At 43.0% G+C, this 15745-nt stretch overlaps 1 protein-coding gene across 3 annotated transcripts in view; it reads left to right on the forward strand.

Annotated features, from left to right (window-relative positions):
* CBL (Cbl proto-oncogene) overlaps window positions 1–14687 on the forward strand; it is a 43651-nt gene extending 28964 nt beyond the window's left edge. The window contains exons 7-17 of one of the 3 annotated variants that reach the window (XM_062594529.1): window positions 173–260; window positions 803–934; window positions 1349–1552; window positions 3146–3277; window positions 3716–4093; window positions 5080–5174; window positions 5829–5984; window positions 6477–6580; window positions 7036–7218; window positions 9855–9989; window positions 13552–14687. In XM_062594529.1, coding sequence (XP_062450513.1) covers window positions 173–260; window positions 803–934; window positions 1349–1552; window positions 3146–3277; window positions 3716–4093; window positions 5080–5174; window positions 5829–5984; window positions 6477–6580; window positions 7036–7218; window positions 9855–9989; window positions 13552–13631 — 1687 coding nt within the window. In that variant the 3' untranslated portion in view covers window positions 13632–14687. Of the gene's footprint in view, window positions 1–172; window positions 261–802; window positions 935–1348; window positions 1553–3145; window positions 3278–3715; window positions 4094–5079; window positions 5175–5828; window positions 5985–6476; window positions 6581–7035; window positions 7219–9854; window positions 10766–13551 lie in introns of all 3 variants that reach the window. The other 2 variants (XM_062594528.1, XM_062594527.1) reach the window with 2 other exon arrangements.
* Window positions 14688–15745: the final 1058 nt, after the last annotated feature.

Genomic DNA, 15745 nt, shown 5'->3' on the forward strand with positions numbered 1-15745 from the left:
TAGGAAAGTTATTCCAAAACTTTATTTGAATTTGAAACACCTTGAATTTTTTCCCCTTACTTACCAGCCTTATTCCTTCTTTCTTCCTCCACCCTGAAAAGAAACCTTATATGTGTGTTCTTGTGCCTATATGCACATATATAGAGAACTTTTTTTCTCCAACTGCTTGCAGTTATTTATTTCCTGATGGCCGGAATCAGAATCCTGACTTGACTGGCTTGTGTGAGCCCACACCTCAGGACCACATTAAAGTTACACAGGTGAGCAGCCCGTCCAACTTGCTTGCTTTGTTCCCGACTTCTGGCCTCCTTAGCTATTTATATAATTTCTGTCATACAAACCAGTGTCCTGAAGGCTTGTTTTTAAAGCTGCTGTATTGCATCTTGTAGGAGTGGTAGAAATCTTTGAATGATATAAGTGGGGAGAGGAGATTGCAAAGGTTAAATAAAGCTTCACTAACAGATTTTAAGATATTTGTTTAGTGTTCTATCAAACACTCATTCTTCTGTACCATCTAGCATGTCTGTGCCTGTGGACCTTGCTTTTCTAAGCTGTTCTTGGGACATTTAAATAAGTGTGGGATAACTTTCAAGTACACTTTTTTTTTTCAAAGCTTGACAGATATATCTAGCACATAAAATCACAGTGCAATCTTCTCACACTTCTGCTCTGTTGTACTATGTTTTTGTGTTTGGAATTTATTTACTTCTTCCTGCAAATCTTGTGTTGAATTTCTTGTAGCTATGACTAATCAGGCATGTTATTTTGCAGTATCAACAGTGTCGATCTTTCTTTCCCCAAGGAACAATATGAATTGTATTGCGAGATGGGCTCCACGTTCCAGCTGTGTAAAATCTGTGCGGAAAATGACAAGGATGTGAAGATTGAACCATGTGGCCATCTGATGTGCACTTCCTGTCTCACTGCATGGCAGGTTAGGCATTGCCCTCTTGTTACTCTCCCAGCGAGATGGTGGTTACTCTTTTGCAAAAGAAGTATATATTCTTTCTTCTCAAAACTGTTTAGTTTCTTCCAGGTATGGAAATTAGGTGGTGGAACTGAAAACAAACTCATGTTACAATAATACCAGTGCATCAGTGCCAACTTCACGTGTCCAGGGAGAAGCTGGTCAGATGCCTGACCTCTTAATTGAGGAATAGGCAAGAAGTCTACTTTTTCTACTGTGGAGAGAAAACCCTCTATATTTATAGCATAAATTGCCTTTCTCTCTTCCTCACAGTCAAAATGTACCTCAACATGAAATGTTTAAAACTCTTTGTATGTTTTCCGTGGATTTCATGTCTGCATCATAGTGGCGGTTATAACGTATCCCTTCTTTCCTCTGAAGGAATCAGAAGGCCAGGGTTGTCCTTTTTGCCGCTGTGAAATCAAAGGAACGGAGCCGATTGTTGTAGACCCATTTGATCCCAGAGGAGGAGGAGGATTATCACGGCAAGGTGCAGAAGGAACTCCTTCACCCAATTATGATGATGATGATGATGACAGAGCTGATGATTCCCTCTTCATGATGAAAGAATTAGCTGGTACCAAAGTAAGGATACTTGACTGTGTGCTAGTGGATGTGGCAGCGTTTACCGAGACTGTGTGTTCTCCGTCAGTTTTCTGCGATCTCAGTGTCTTGTGCGCACGAGGTTGGTCAGACTTCACAAGAGAAAGGATTTTAGTCAGTGTACAGAGGGTGAAATAAACAGGGATTTAGGTTTAGCTGCACACTGCCAGTTCAGTTAAACGGTACTGGTCACGCTTCAAAATCTGTGACCTGTGTGTAGTCTTGGAAGGTGGGGTCTTGGTCAGCTATTTGAAGAGTGAAAGACCTGAGTTCGGTGATTAGAACATAAGGTCTAGGTTTATAACACTTCCCTGCATACTTAGCAGTGCTGCTTTTGATTTATTAGCCATAGTTCGCTCATATCAGCAGAAATTAATTCATTTTCCTCAGTGATGAATATAATTAACCAGATAATAGTCTTTTCAAGGTTCTGATGACTAGCTGGGTAGAGGGCAGGCAATTTTGCTGAGGAAGTCAATTTGACTGTCATGTTTTAATGTGGTGTCTGACAGATTTGTATAATAAAGGTCTGATAACTCCCTACCATCACTGCTACTTCCTTCCAGGAGATGTGTACAAGAAAGGCATTCTTTATGGATCACTGCATATATATATGTATATATGTATTTTAAATCTCATTGCTCCTCTTGCATATCTGCACTTAGCATTGTTCTGCTGCATAGGAAAGTGATCCTGAATTTGACTAATTCTTAATAACTGAATCTACTAAAATAAGCTGCTTTTCCTTGCGAGAAAGAATCCTTTACTCTGGTTTACTTACCACTGATCAGACTTCTCTTTAACTTCTACCCTGTGAAATAATGTATTAAATTACAGTCTGTGTTTCTGGAGATTGTTTTTGTATACATAGCTTGGGGAAGCAAAGCACGGTTTCCTTGATGTGACATCCTGTTGTGGTTTGCAGTAGGCTTGTATTCTCTATTTGCTGGCACTAGTGAGTTCAAATGTGTGTAAAGCTTTTCAAAGTTACAAAGCACCAGCCTTTCTTGTAAAATAAATTTTATAAAGAAGAAGAAAATAGGTACTATTCTGATTTGTTAGATGGAAAAACAGATTTCCAGAGACAAAAATGGAAGTTTTCATGTATGCTAACGATTGCTACAAGTACAGTGACACTGTAGTAAAGCAGTTTGCACAGTGGTGACTGCGATGCTAAGTTTTTTCTGCAGCAGATCATGCCCTCTGGTGTCAAAAGGAAAACAAGCTTGCTACTATTTGCATGCTGGTAAGACAGATTTGTCACTCTAGGAAAACAGCTTGTCTTTTATTGTGCCATTGCTAAATGTTCATTTGTGGTTGTATACCACAGTTAAGCCCACTGGTGATCTTCAAGGTTTGTTGCAGTCAAGCGTTGTTGTGTTGTGACAGTGCCTTCATATGCTTGTGTATGGTTGTAATTAATATAGTCACTTGTTACTGGTAACGATAGTGAAGGTAGTGCCAGTCAGGGAACTTGAAAGCAATAGGAGCTAACCTCTGTAGAGGAAAGGAGCTTTGCTGGATTTTATCATTTTCTCTCTTTTTTTTTCTTTTTCTTTTTTTTTTCTTTTTCAGGTCGAGCGTCCTCCTTCTCCATTCTCAGTAGCTCCACAGGCCACCCTTCCTCCTGTGCCACCACGACTGGATCTTTTGCAGCAGCGGGTGTCCAATCCACCTGGGGCTTCCAGTCCTGGGACTACTTCAAAGGTAAAACACTCTTTGCCCTTTCCGGTATTATGCTGGGGGGATGTATTGTTCTGGTGAACCCTTCACGTTCTCTGTGACATCCCTAAATTCTTTCACATGTGTTTTTTTTTCTTCTTTCTTTTCCACGTCCTGTCAGGGTGCCTTTCCTTCCGTTCCCGCATGAGAACCCAATCTGTCCTGAAAACAAATGCTTCCTTTGTAAATCCATGCTTGGAGAGTCCCTATTTCCCATCTAGAGGGTCTGTCTTTCTTCCCACTCCTCCATGCTATTGCCAGCAAGCAGATAGGTATAACTGGAAGTACTTGGTCACTTAGGCTGACTGGTGCCGTCCTGATGAAGTACCAAATTATCCTTGTTAGGAGTATCTTCACTGATTTTTAACCTCAGGCATTGGTGCCTATGCCCCGTGGGTTTTACATTATTCTGCTGCTTTCCAGGCTGCTCCAGGTACACTTCACAAGGATAAACCTTTGCCAATCCCACCAACGCTCCGAGATCTGCCCCCGCCACCCCCTCCGGACAGGCCACATTGTATCGGAACTGAGAGTCGACCTCAGAGACGTCCCCTGCCCTGCACACCGGGAGACTGCCCTTCGAGAGACAAACTACCCCCCGTGCCCTCTAACCGTCAGGGCGAGCCGTGGCCATCCCGACCAATTCCAAAAGCCCCGTCTGTAGCTCTCGGCCCTGGTGACCCTTGGGCTGGGAGAGAACTGTCAAACAGGCACTCGCTTCCCTTCTCCTTGCCCTCTCAGATGGATTCCAGGGCTGATACTCATCGACTTGGGAGCACGCTCAGCCTGGACAACCCAGTGGTGAGTAGACATATTTTGTGAGGAATTAAATCCTCCAGTGTGCCATGTCTTTGTAGTTTACATCTCAATAGGATGATGGCAAGGGAGAGACATCACATATTTGGGCCATTTTGAAGACAACCAGAAAGGTAGTGGCAGATGCCAGGCAAAGGAGAATAATGTGAGGACTTCTTAGGGATGTGCTTTTGTGCCTCTTGGGAGCAAGGCTGAAATCCCAGTTCATCTTTCGTGGTTACATTGAGCAACTGTCAGCTACAATTTCATGATCACTGTTGGCCTTTGAATTTTGAACAACCAGGAATATTTTGGTATGAAGGAAAAAATGTTTTTTACTCTCTTCAGGCTTCAGTCCTATGAAACCTGCATGCAGTAGTAATGATTAGTTTAACCTAGTAAAATCTGAGTTAAATTTGGGTCTGTTAACTATTACCAATGTCACAATGTATAACATAGTAGTCCAACATACTGTTCTCAAAGAAATCTCAAACAGTTTTGCTTTCTTTGATTTCACCCCACTATTGTTTCTTTTTAAACCCTTCAACTTTCTAAAATTGAAAGCGCATACATTTTAGCCGGATTGCCTAAGAAAGCAACACTTGTGCAGTCATTCTGTCTCCATACGTGTAGGCTTGTCTACATCCTTTTTCCTCTTGTGCCTCGTTAACTGTTTGGCCTTTTGGCCAGGATCAGCTGAGTTTGACAAAGCCATTGGAGCCTCAAAGAAATTGAAATTCTTGCAGTTTTTCTGTAAACAGGCAGTTGGCTAGAGGAGAAAAACCCTGTCTGTGCCCTCCCTGAGGGAAAGCTCTCATAAAACTACTGGGTTTTTAAGGTGTCAGAAAATCCTTTTGAATAAGTGGTATAGATACCTGAGGGAAGTTGCTTCTTTCCTCAAGAGGATATGTTGAATGACTGGCTGACAGCTTTGCCACTGTGCTGATAGACATCGTGTATCTAATTCCTAGTTTGGAATTTTTTTCTTTCAGAGCTTGAGCAGTGGTCCACCAGCAACCTCAGAGTGTGAGCACCCCAAAATTAAACCCTCCTCATCTGCCAATGCTATCTACTCCTTAGCTGCCAGGTGTGTTGTTTTTGAACAAAGGTACTTTTTTTTGTAATAGTAGAAAGGTAATTTGTAGGTCTCTCTCCATGCTGGTGCCAAGGATAAAATTTAACACAACTCTGTCAGCCTAAGTTTCCATCTTTGAAGAATTATTAAAACCCACAGTCAAAAAAAGTTAGATGAAATCAGTATCTTATTTTAGGTCTTGGGGGGGGGGTTAGTTACCTTTGACTGTGGTAATAGGAAACAGACTTGTGTATGGTTTCTAAATCACTTTTTTGATACATAAGAGTGTGAAATGGGTACTCAAGTCATGCGACAGAACTGCAGGTACAGCACAGCTATTCTTTGGCTGCTTGCACTGGATCAGGCTACAGTTTCCATTAGCTCTTTGGTAAACTCACTTCCAAATTGGTCTTTCTAAATATAGTGTGAAGCAGGTGATGTAAAATGTGTGTATGATATTGTCGGCTTCCTTTCACACGATGACTTTGTGCCGGCATGACCTTGCAGCTGGGCTGCTGAGAATCCTGAAAGTTCTTTCTCTGGAGAGAATCCATTTTAAAATGACTGTTGCTGCTTCAGCTGTGGGTTTGAAAGGCTGCTCTGATATTAATTAGATTTGACTTAAATGTTTTTCTAGGGTTTCTCTCTTGTTTCTTTTGCCTCTAGACCACTGCCTGTACCAAAACTGCCACCTGGGGAACAGTCGGAAAGTGATGAAGACACTGAATACATGTCACCATCCTCTCTGCCTGTGGTGCCTGCAGGTCCTGCTGTACAAAAACCAGAGCTCAAAATGCCTTTGGAAATGACTCCAAGTTTACGGTGAGATTCTGTGTGTATGTACTGTGCTTCCTCTTCATGCCTCCAGGGAAGCACATTTGTTTACTAGGGTGGAGATTTTGTCTGCTGTTCGCTGACTTCCCCCATTGATACTCACCAGATTTAGAATAACATAGCAAACTGTAAATGACACGCAGCCACTTCTTTTTTTTTCCAGAAACCTTTTATAGTCATTAAAGGAGTCACATAACCACTCCCACCTCTTTCTGCTGGTAGTCCTTTGACAGCAGTGGCAGCCACAGAAATCCAAAATTACATTAAAGGGTTGTTTTCTGGTGGTATCAAACTCTTTTGAGTTGGTCTGTTATATTGCAGTAGACAATATTAGAGCATTCACAGGAGCAAATATTCTCTTGCAAAATGGTGGTGTTTTCATTTTGGAGCAGGGATGAATGCAGAATCTCAGGCATGGTATCTAGGTGATGATTGACCGCTGTCACTTATCTGAAGGGTAACGTGCTTTCTCTTCCTCAGAACATTAGAGTGTGACCCACAAACGGATGGCTGTATGTATGAGGCAATGTACAACATTCACTCCCAGGCAACGTCCTCTGCTTTAGAGACTGTTAACACTTCTGGTGAGTGGGCTTGCTTAAAAAAAAAAACAAAACACCTAAATGAAATGTTACTTGCTTTTACTGTCGAAATAGTTAGGATGTATGTGGAAACACTTGGTTCTGTGTACTTCAAACTGTATGTGGGGTTGTTGCTGAGAAGCCTAGTTGGAATGAACTGTAAAAGTGTTCAGCAGTTGTTTAAAAAATTGCTGTTTGGAAGATCTTGTTTTCTGGACTTAGCTGCTGTGAGCAGCTGCAGCAGCAGTCAGCCCATATCTATCATAAGCAATTTTAATCCTAGGGCAGTTTAATTCCTTACCTTCTGGAAAGAGCTTCCTCTAAATTTGGGCTTTTGGCAGTACAGCCGTAGTTCTGTGTTCTGTCAGTGTTTGCAGACTACCGGGGAACACAGAGTCTGCCCTGAGGGACAGGGACTCTGTTCAGTCCCAGAGCTCAGAACATGTCTCTTATTCTAGATGAAGGGGATTTGGCAGCAGCCACTGCCAGCAATGGCCCTGCAGAATCAGAAAATGAAGAAGATGGCTATGATATTCCGAAGCCACCACTACCAGTTGCTATTGCTCGTCGTACACTGTCTGATATCTCCAATGCCACGCCCGCCTTCAGCCGAATGTCTTTGGAAAACGACCCTGTAACAGGTTAGAGAACATCCATATTGCAGATATTGTAGTGGTTACTGTTAACTTGCTGTGCACATTTGAAATTTCTCTGACACTGACTCAAGGTTTTCTATGTAGGCTGTATAATCACTTCTACAATGCAGAATTACACTGTTTTTTACATGTTAGGTTTGGCGCACATCTTGGAATGTAATAGTTTGGTCATTTAAATCAGTGAATTAGCAAATCACTCTAAACCACAATTAGCGAAACCTCTCCTCAGCTTAAAGGGTATGCCTTAAACCACTGTATCCTACAAGGCATAAGATGTATTTTGTACCAGGGCATGAAATAGACCTTCAGAACCTAAACAGGCTTGTTTATTACTGTGCAACTAAAAGCTGAGATGACTGGCGCTACACCGCTACTGAGCTGGCTCAGTCCTGGGTGCAGTTGTTGCCAGCAGATGGCACACGCGCCCTTTTTGATACTGCCAGTTCCTTTGCACAGGGACCTAGTGGCTCTCCAAGGTCAGCTTTTTGTCCCCAGGGAGTAGAGGACATCCTGTCCTTCTGGCTCTGAGGCACATTCTCTGGGGGAAAACCAAAGCCTTGTCTCTGAGGGCCTTTCTGAATAATGCTTGACTTATTTCCTATAACTGCCCAGTGGCTCTGAAGGAAGTGCTGAAACTCTTTCCTGTTGAGGGGCTTTCAGCATGTCTAAACTCTCTGGCAATTTGCCAAGTTAGAGGAGTGAATTTCTTCCTTCTGGAGGCAGCCAGGAGGCAGAACCTCCTGTACCGAAGACCATTTGCCCCAGCACTCCAGCAGCTCCCTTTCCCTGAGCTTGTTCTTGTTCTGCTCAGAGAAGAGCGGTGGAGTTTAGCTTTTGCCACTCCTCCCTGCCCCGCTTTTTGTGTCTTTCACTGTCTGTAGAACAGGGCTGGCAGGGATAAAAAGGGGCAGAGAGAGCTCACATGCTGCTCCTGAATGAGCTACTGAGCTTAATCATTGACCCTTCTTTGTTTCTACTGCCCTGAAAGGAGAACAAAGCTATTGTCCTGCTTTGTACTGTTAGGAAATCTGCTGAAGAAAAATGCTGTGGTAGTGGTGATTGTTACTGCTTGGGGAGGCATTTGCAGCTTTCTGAAACGTGTATTGGCTGCCGCTGGAGTCTGGTGTTAAGCAAGGCTGGCTGCTGTGGGATACGTTCGGCTGTACTGTGTTCTCTTCCATTGTGCCATACAATTTAGTTTCTTAATCACTTACCAAAAGAGCTGTGCTAGTAGCTGCTCTTTCAAATTGACCCATGGTCTCTGAAATTCGATCCAGTTCAAGCTGAAACAGCTATTTCAAAAGACAATTTGGGGGAGAGAAGGGGGTAGTCCTTCTTCCTAATCATATAAAAGGCTTTTTGTGTGTAAGCAGCTTGTACTTTGAAGATTAGTGAGTTGAACTGCATTGTGGTTGGTGAGGAAGCATCAATGAATTTGTTTCCTAAAGAGCTTTCTCTATTTTAGTGCTTTTGATACAAGTTTTTCAGAAAGCCTCCGTGATGACTGCTTTTTTTCTGACCGGCGCTACAGTGCCCACTGTTAGAAAGGGATTGTTTGGACATTCTTAGTTTTAGGGATTTGTATCTTGTACACCAGTTCAACTGCTAGAAAACTCTATGTTGAGTACTCTGAGGTATTTCTTCAGAAGGTAAATAAAACCTTCTCTAAGGTGATGGCATATACTTGTGCAGAAAAATTTCCTGTGCTTTCAAAAGTAAGAAAAACCATTTTCTACAATGATATAGTAGGTTAGGAATAAAAAATAGTCAGGAGACATTGTATTAGGAAGTGGCAGGGCGTCTGAAGCAGTGAGTTTTCTCTCCAAGGTGTTAGTAAAAGCCTTGGAGTGTTTGGTATCTAGTTTGGTTTTTTTAGCTAATCTTTTTATTTCCCAGGGAGTAATGCATGATGTGGCTACTGGCAAGTAACACATACGGATGATTAAGAGGAAAGGCAGAAGAGGCTGAGCTTACTGATCTGCCATAGCTGACAGCCATTAGGTAGGATGAGCTTCAGCAGGAACTTTTGTTGACGGCCCTGGTGGGCTGGCAGAGGAAGAGAAGCAGACCTTTCTGAGAACATAATTCGGTTGCTAGAGAAATCCTGGTGGAGGAATTGTAACAGATAGATTTGGTTTGTCCGTGTGCTCCCTTAGCACACAGCAGTGTGGACATTGCTTGTGTGTGGAAAGAGCAGCACCTGGCTGGTTTAAACTCTCTGGTTCTAGAAGGAAAATTTGGTAGAGACTGTTGCATATTCTGTGCCATTTTTTCCCCAGCAGATCTCTGCTCCTCAATCAAAATTGGTATCAGAACCCTACTCATATGCATGCATACAGCCCTGTCCAATTTTTTCTGTTTACATGGTCTTGTTTTAATAAACAAGCCTGATGTGTCTTCTAATTATTTAATAAATCCACACAGTCATTTTTGCGTACTGCAGGAGAAGCCAAGCTAATCTGTACCATTGTGCGGGAAGATAGGCTGTCGGGAAAAAGTACGATAGCTTTCAGAGGCATGCTTTTGAGGCCCTGGTTATCCAGCTTAATACCATCCCTGCTTCACTCCAAGCAGGAATCACATGCCCTTTTTTGACGTAATGCATTTGTTTCTCCTTCCAGGTTTTTCGGATGGTTCTCAAGTTCCAGAAAGGCCGCCAAAGCCGCTGCCACGGAGAATAAATTCTGAGCGGAAAGCAGGGAGCTGCCAGCCAGGCGGAGCCAGCAGCGGGACCAATGCATCACTGCAACTCTCCAGTGAGATTGAGAATCTAATGAGCCAAGGCTACTCATATCAGGACATTCAGAAAGCACTGGTCATTGCACATAACAATATTGAAATGGCCAAGAATATTCTCCGGGAGTTTGTTTCCATTTCTTCCCCTGCGCATGTGGCCACATAGCACATTACTTCCACACCTCTAACTTCTGTGGACCAACTGCCTGGGCAGCCGTAGCCCAGCTACGCACCAAAGGGGAATGGGGTTCCTTTAGAGACTTCATGATGAAGTCAGCCCTGCCTCTTAAGAGAATCAGTTATCAGGTTTTTGTGGTTCCAGATTTCAAAGCAGTGGAATGAAATGGAGCAGATTGGTGTTTTATACAGTGTATGTCTTGGAGTCCTTTACCCCTACCTCTTGTTTGAGAGAACAGATTTATTTCCAGGGTATTGGTAGAGAAAGGTATCACAACAAGCGATCCCAGAGCTGATGCCCTGGAGGCTGGGGGGAGTGTTTTGTGCTGTGAATTCTAAGTGAATGCTCTGAGAAACAAAGTCTCCAGGTCAGTGTGGTGTGTCCTGTGGTTCATGGTACTAGGTTTGGACCTGTTAGCTGCTGTGTGTTTGGCTCAGGCTTTTTAGAGCAGTTGAGAGGTGACTTTCTGCTGGCAATAAATGGGAGACCTTGGAAGAAATCTTTCGATTGCTTCCTGTTTGCCTTGGTGTTTTGCTCTTACCTGTAATAATAGCATTTATTGCTTATGATGCAAGTCCTCCCTGTTTGCCTGGAGACGGTGTGACTAGCTTCTCTCAGGTATTTTCATCTTGGCAGTGCTGGGAATTGGATTTCTCTCACTATGTGTCCTCTTGCTGGCAGCTTGGGATTCCAGGGAGCTAGATACACTGAAGGTTGTGCATGTTTTAGAGGGGTGGGAGGTAGTAGGAAGAACTACAGTGAGAGCAAAGAATTGGCCACTGCTTATCCTTTTAGCCCTGCGCGTTTCGTGCTTCAGTGCTTAGACTTGATTGTGGCCCTGCTGGACTTGAGCAGCAGTTGCTGGACACTCCCATGCACTCTTTCTCTAGGAATGTTGCATCCAGTAAATATGATGTTTTATTTATCTTAACTGCATGGTGGCTGTCACAAGCTAGTGGCTTTCACACGCATTCCATCACCTCCTTTAGAGAGCTTTTGTGGGAGCAAGTTGTCTTTGTGCCAGACTGTTTTGTGGAATTGGTAGATGCAGCTGATGTATTTGTTGGTATGTTATCTGCTTTGCAGTTAAAAGAAAAAATGCAACAGTTTTCTGCATGGCTATCAAAACAACATGGGAGCTCTTCTTTCCACTTCCATTACTCCAAGGAATTGCCAGAGTTTATGTTAAAATAGATCTGGGGAAATTGTCTGTTTATAAAAGAATCACACTGGGCTTTAAAAGTTGGTGCTCAACTGGTACTTAGAAAAAAACTGACTTGTATGCTCAGCTACCTACTCTGTTCTTATATGCTTGATATGTGAGAAGTGTGTGGCTCCCTTTGAGAGGATTTAAATCAAGTAGGGGTACACATATCACAGCCTGACAGATGGACAGTGTTCGGTATACACTGAGTGGCTGTTAGCCTTTCAAAGTATGTCACAGATTATTTGCATTTCTTTAAGGGCAGCGGTAGTGACTAGGGAAAGTGTTGCAACTTGAAATACTTGTTGGAGTGTTTGTGGCAGTTGGATGAAGTTTAGCCTTTTACAGACTCCAGTGGCATGTCCAGATCTCGGATAAACAGCTTGCAATTGGCAGAGAGGACTTAACAAGCGTTAGCAAAGGGAACAAAGCATAAATTGTTCATTTTGTGTAGAATATAAATTTCACTGTAGATCAACAGCATTATAAATTGATGCGGTGGGATTCAGACGGTTTAAAAGCAGGAACTTTCTGTCCTCACGCCTTTCCTTTCTCTGGTACAGAAAAATGTTGTCAGAAGCTGTAAGGAGAGCTCCTGTCTTAGATGCGGCACATGCAGGCCGTCAGCACTGCTGCTATTTTGGGGCCAGGGCTGAAACCTGCAAATGCAGCACTCCGTGAGATTTATGTCGGTGGGCGAGGCTCTCTGCGGCGCGAAGCGAGGTCACGCACAGCCGCGCGCAGGGGCTGCCGCTGCCCAGGGTGTTGAGTTGCAGAGAAGTCAGCGCACGTTGTACTCTGGGAAGAAGAGCTGTTCTTTTTTTTCTCTGCCCACGCATGCAACAGTCAGTGGTATCGTGAATCAGTCCTGCTCTTTTTGTGCGAAATGCGGAACGCTCTGCAGGAATGCCTGGCAGCCTTGGTCAGCGTGTCCGGGAGCTTCTGGAGAAGCAAGCCTGGCGCTGTGGCTGCTGAGGCAGGGCCGTGGGGCAGCTCTGGTTGCCCTCTTAGTACATCTGCATGTTACAGTTGTGAGCCTGGCCAAACTGTCCTAGTGTATCGTTATTTCTTGGCTTTGTGCTGAAGAACAGGTTAAAACCCTTCTGCAAGGGAGCACTACTGTTTTCTCTCTCTCTTTTGTGTATCCTCTCCGGTTGTGCCACTAGCTCCGTGTTGGTTTTGGAGCCAGTTCGGTTCGGACTTGCAGTGTAAACTCAGTGCAAGTGTGTTTAAATGTGGCGTGTGGCTGGCTTTTTCACTCGGGCAGGGGTGCTGCTGCCAGGGCTGAGTGAGAGCCAAGCTCAAGCAGCTAGAAAGCCTTAACTCTTGTCGTGCCACAGCGTATGTGGTCAAAGCAGCGATGCCCTGTCCCACACAAGCCTGTTATTATAGCCTTGTCATAGTGCTAAATTAAACCATGCCTAGCAGAGATTTTACAGGCCTGTCTTTGGGGTTCGTGTGCCAAGGGACAGTCCCATCGGTGTTGTTCTAGATTAGAGAGCAAGTGTTGTGGCATGTATTTCAGATTTTTCTGCATGTGTCTTTTCTGTGCATTGTTTGTGTCTCAAATGATTGAAGAGACTCAAATCTCACTTTTTCCTCCTTGGATGTGTGAGTGTTCGTTAGCGTCACTGAAATCAGCGGAGTCCTGACTCTGTCCTCTGGCTAAGCTCTGTGAAGTCAATCAGGCACTTTACAGTGTATTTTCTTTGTTGTTTTTCTTTTAGAAAGATGAGCCCAAGATTTAATCCTTCCCTCCACCCCTTCTCTTCCTCACTGTTTATTCTGGAATAGTTAACTTTGTAGTGTTACTTTGGAAAAGGAAAAAAAAAAAACTGTCTAGTGCCTTTCTTAAGGGAATGCTGCACCTCTAGGCTGGATCTGAGTATCCCTGCGAAAAGGAAGAGGCCCAACTAGACTAGCTGTAAAACTGCCTTTGAGAGTGCGACTGATTTGAACGAGGTGGAGCAAAGCGGCAAGCGAGGTGGGCAATCGTCACTTCAACTATGACACTGTGTTTTGTAGCATTTCAACTGTGGAGGTTTCCTACTTTACCTGTTACTAACAGTGGCTTGTCTGGACTGGTGCTGTATTAAGCTTGGTGTGAAGATGGTAGAATTGTAGGACAGGATTGTTTTTGCTTGTAACTGAATCAGTTCTGGTTATACAAATGCTGTTTTTCCCCCACCTGTCACCCCAGGCCACAAAGAAAGCAGAAAATACTTGGTACAGAATGAGCCGGGCACAAAACGTGTGGGACCGGAGTGCGTCTCTGCATGACGAGCAGCAGGTAGCTACAGAAGGCAGGCGCCTATCATCTGTCTCGAGCAGGGTTTCTGGCTGACCTCACGTGGCCAACGCGCCCTAGCTGACTGGGAGGCTGCAATGAGACACGTCTGGCTACGAGTGTGGTAAAACTTGTCTGCTGCACTAGCCGTGTCTCTCTGCAAGTGCTGCAGCTGGAGGCTTTCAGTGCCTCTCATGGGTAGCAGTCCATTTGCTTTCTTACAAACAGGTTTTCTGCAGGCCCCTCGCTGAGCCCTAATTTTGGGGGAGCCACATATGTTTGGAGTACAGCATGTTGCTTCCTGTGCTGGACTGATTACATTACTGTAGCTAATCCTGAGGCAGGGTCATAACTGTAAATGTCCTTTTGAGCAAGAAAAAATGCAACTCCTGGGGCACATTTTGAAAGTGCCACGTGAAAAATTAGAGTTGGGAATAAGGACACCTATTTTTGAAGTCCCTGATAAAAATGTTTTTTGAAATTCCTGGTGGGGGAGGAACAGTTGTTATTTCTCTTGAATGATGAATACCAATTTGTATAATATCAGTGTTAAAAATATTGAGATTTTCACAAAATATTTTAAAAAGTATAATAGTGTCATTAATATAAAAATATAATAGCAGTATTTAATCCTTTCAGATCTGTAAAGAATAAGAAAAAACAGAAGGTAAATATTCTTACAGAGAGTAGCTTAGCTTTACGGTTCACTTTGTTTAAAATCCTCATTTTGTTTGCAAATGCATTGTTAATGTTTAGAGGTAATACTAATGTTATTTATTAATTGTTTCCATTCCTGTATGCTACCCACTAAGAGCTTCTTTCTTTGGGATTCATTCACCTGTGTCAATAAAACAAAACAAAGTTTTATTTTTAAATAAAATTTCCTTTGTTGTAGCATACGGTGTGTATTGTGTTGCTTTTAGGAGCCCTGGAAAAAGCATTTCGCGCTAGAGACTATCTCAGACGTCTTGTTCAGAGCGTCCGGGTACGAGCTTGGCGGTGGGGGAGCAGGAGTGTGCATAGGCGACGCTGGACTTAGTGCACGGGTCAGCCTTTTCCTGCCTTTCATGTGTTCAAAGCACGGAGTTCTTCATCCTTTCCAATTTTTAAATAAAATTTCCTTTGTTGTAGCAAATGGGGCGTAGTGTATTGCTTTTGGGAGCCCTGGAAAAAGCATTTCGCGCTAGAGACTATCTCAGACGTCTTGTTCAGAGCGTCCGGGTACGAGATTGGCGGTGGGGGAACCGGAGCGCGTGTAGGCGACGCTGGACTTAGGTTTTTCCTGCCTTTCACGTGCTGGAAGCCACGGAGTTGTTTGTGCTTTAGACATAGTATCGAGTGTAGTTAGTAGTACTAAAAGGAAGCTCTACAGCTGCTGCTTCTCGTTGACAATGTCAGACTTTAACGATCAGAGCCCAGACTCCTCTCTCCAGACTCTGATCATAACGTTTGCCATTTCTCTTAGCATCCGTTAGATACTAACAGGTAAGGGAGCCTGTCGCGTTCTCCAAAGTGTAGTCTCATCTATCCATAGATTCTAATAGTGAAGTTTATTAGCAGAATTACATGTTAAGGTTTATTATCACCTTTCCTAGCTGTTGGTATAGTTCTGTACTATAATCTTTTACTGTCTAATAACAGAACCTATTAAGCAGAAGTGCCTGTTAGTAACCATAGTAATAGCTACAATAGGTATAATTAGGCATCTGATATTTAACAATAAACTCTAGTAATAGATTCCATTTATTGTAATCGATTACTGGTATTTATCACAACTAGTTACAACAAATCAGATTCTAATAGCTTGTGATTAAATATGAGCTACTTATAGAACTGTCCAGTACAACTTATGGATAGACTTTATAGTAGCTAGCAATTCAATTTTCTTTTCTACTGGAATCAAATACTAATACTAAATAAATATTTTTTACTATTAATAGTAGTTACTGCTACACCTGATTACAATTTGTAGCAATAATAGCTGTAATTGATAATTCTACTCATAGATTATGTTTTTAGAATAGATTATTGCAATCTATTTGATTGTTATTGGAATCCATTCTAAAAACAGAATTACCCTGAGTAACTCCTAGTCTCCACAGTAACT

This window comes from Rhea pennata, chromosome 24 (genome assembly GCF_028389875.1).
Source record: "Rhea pennata isolate bPtePen1 chromosome 24, bPtePen1.pri, whole genome shotgun sequence".
Taxonomy (NCBI): Eukaryota; Metazoa; Chordata; class Aves; order Rheiformes; family Rheidae; genus Rhea; species Rhea pennata.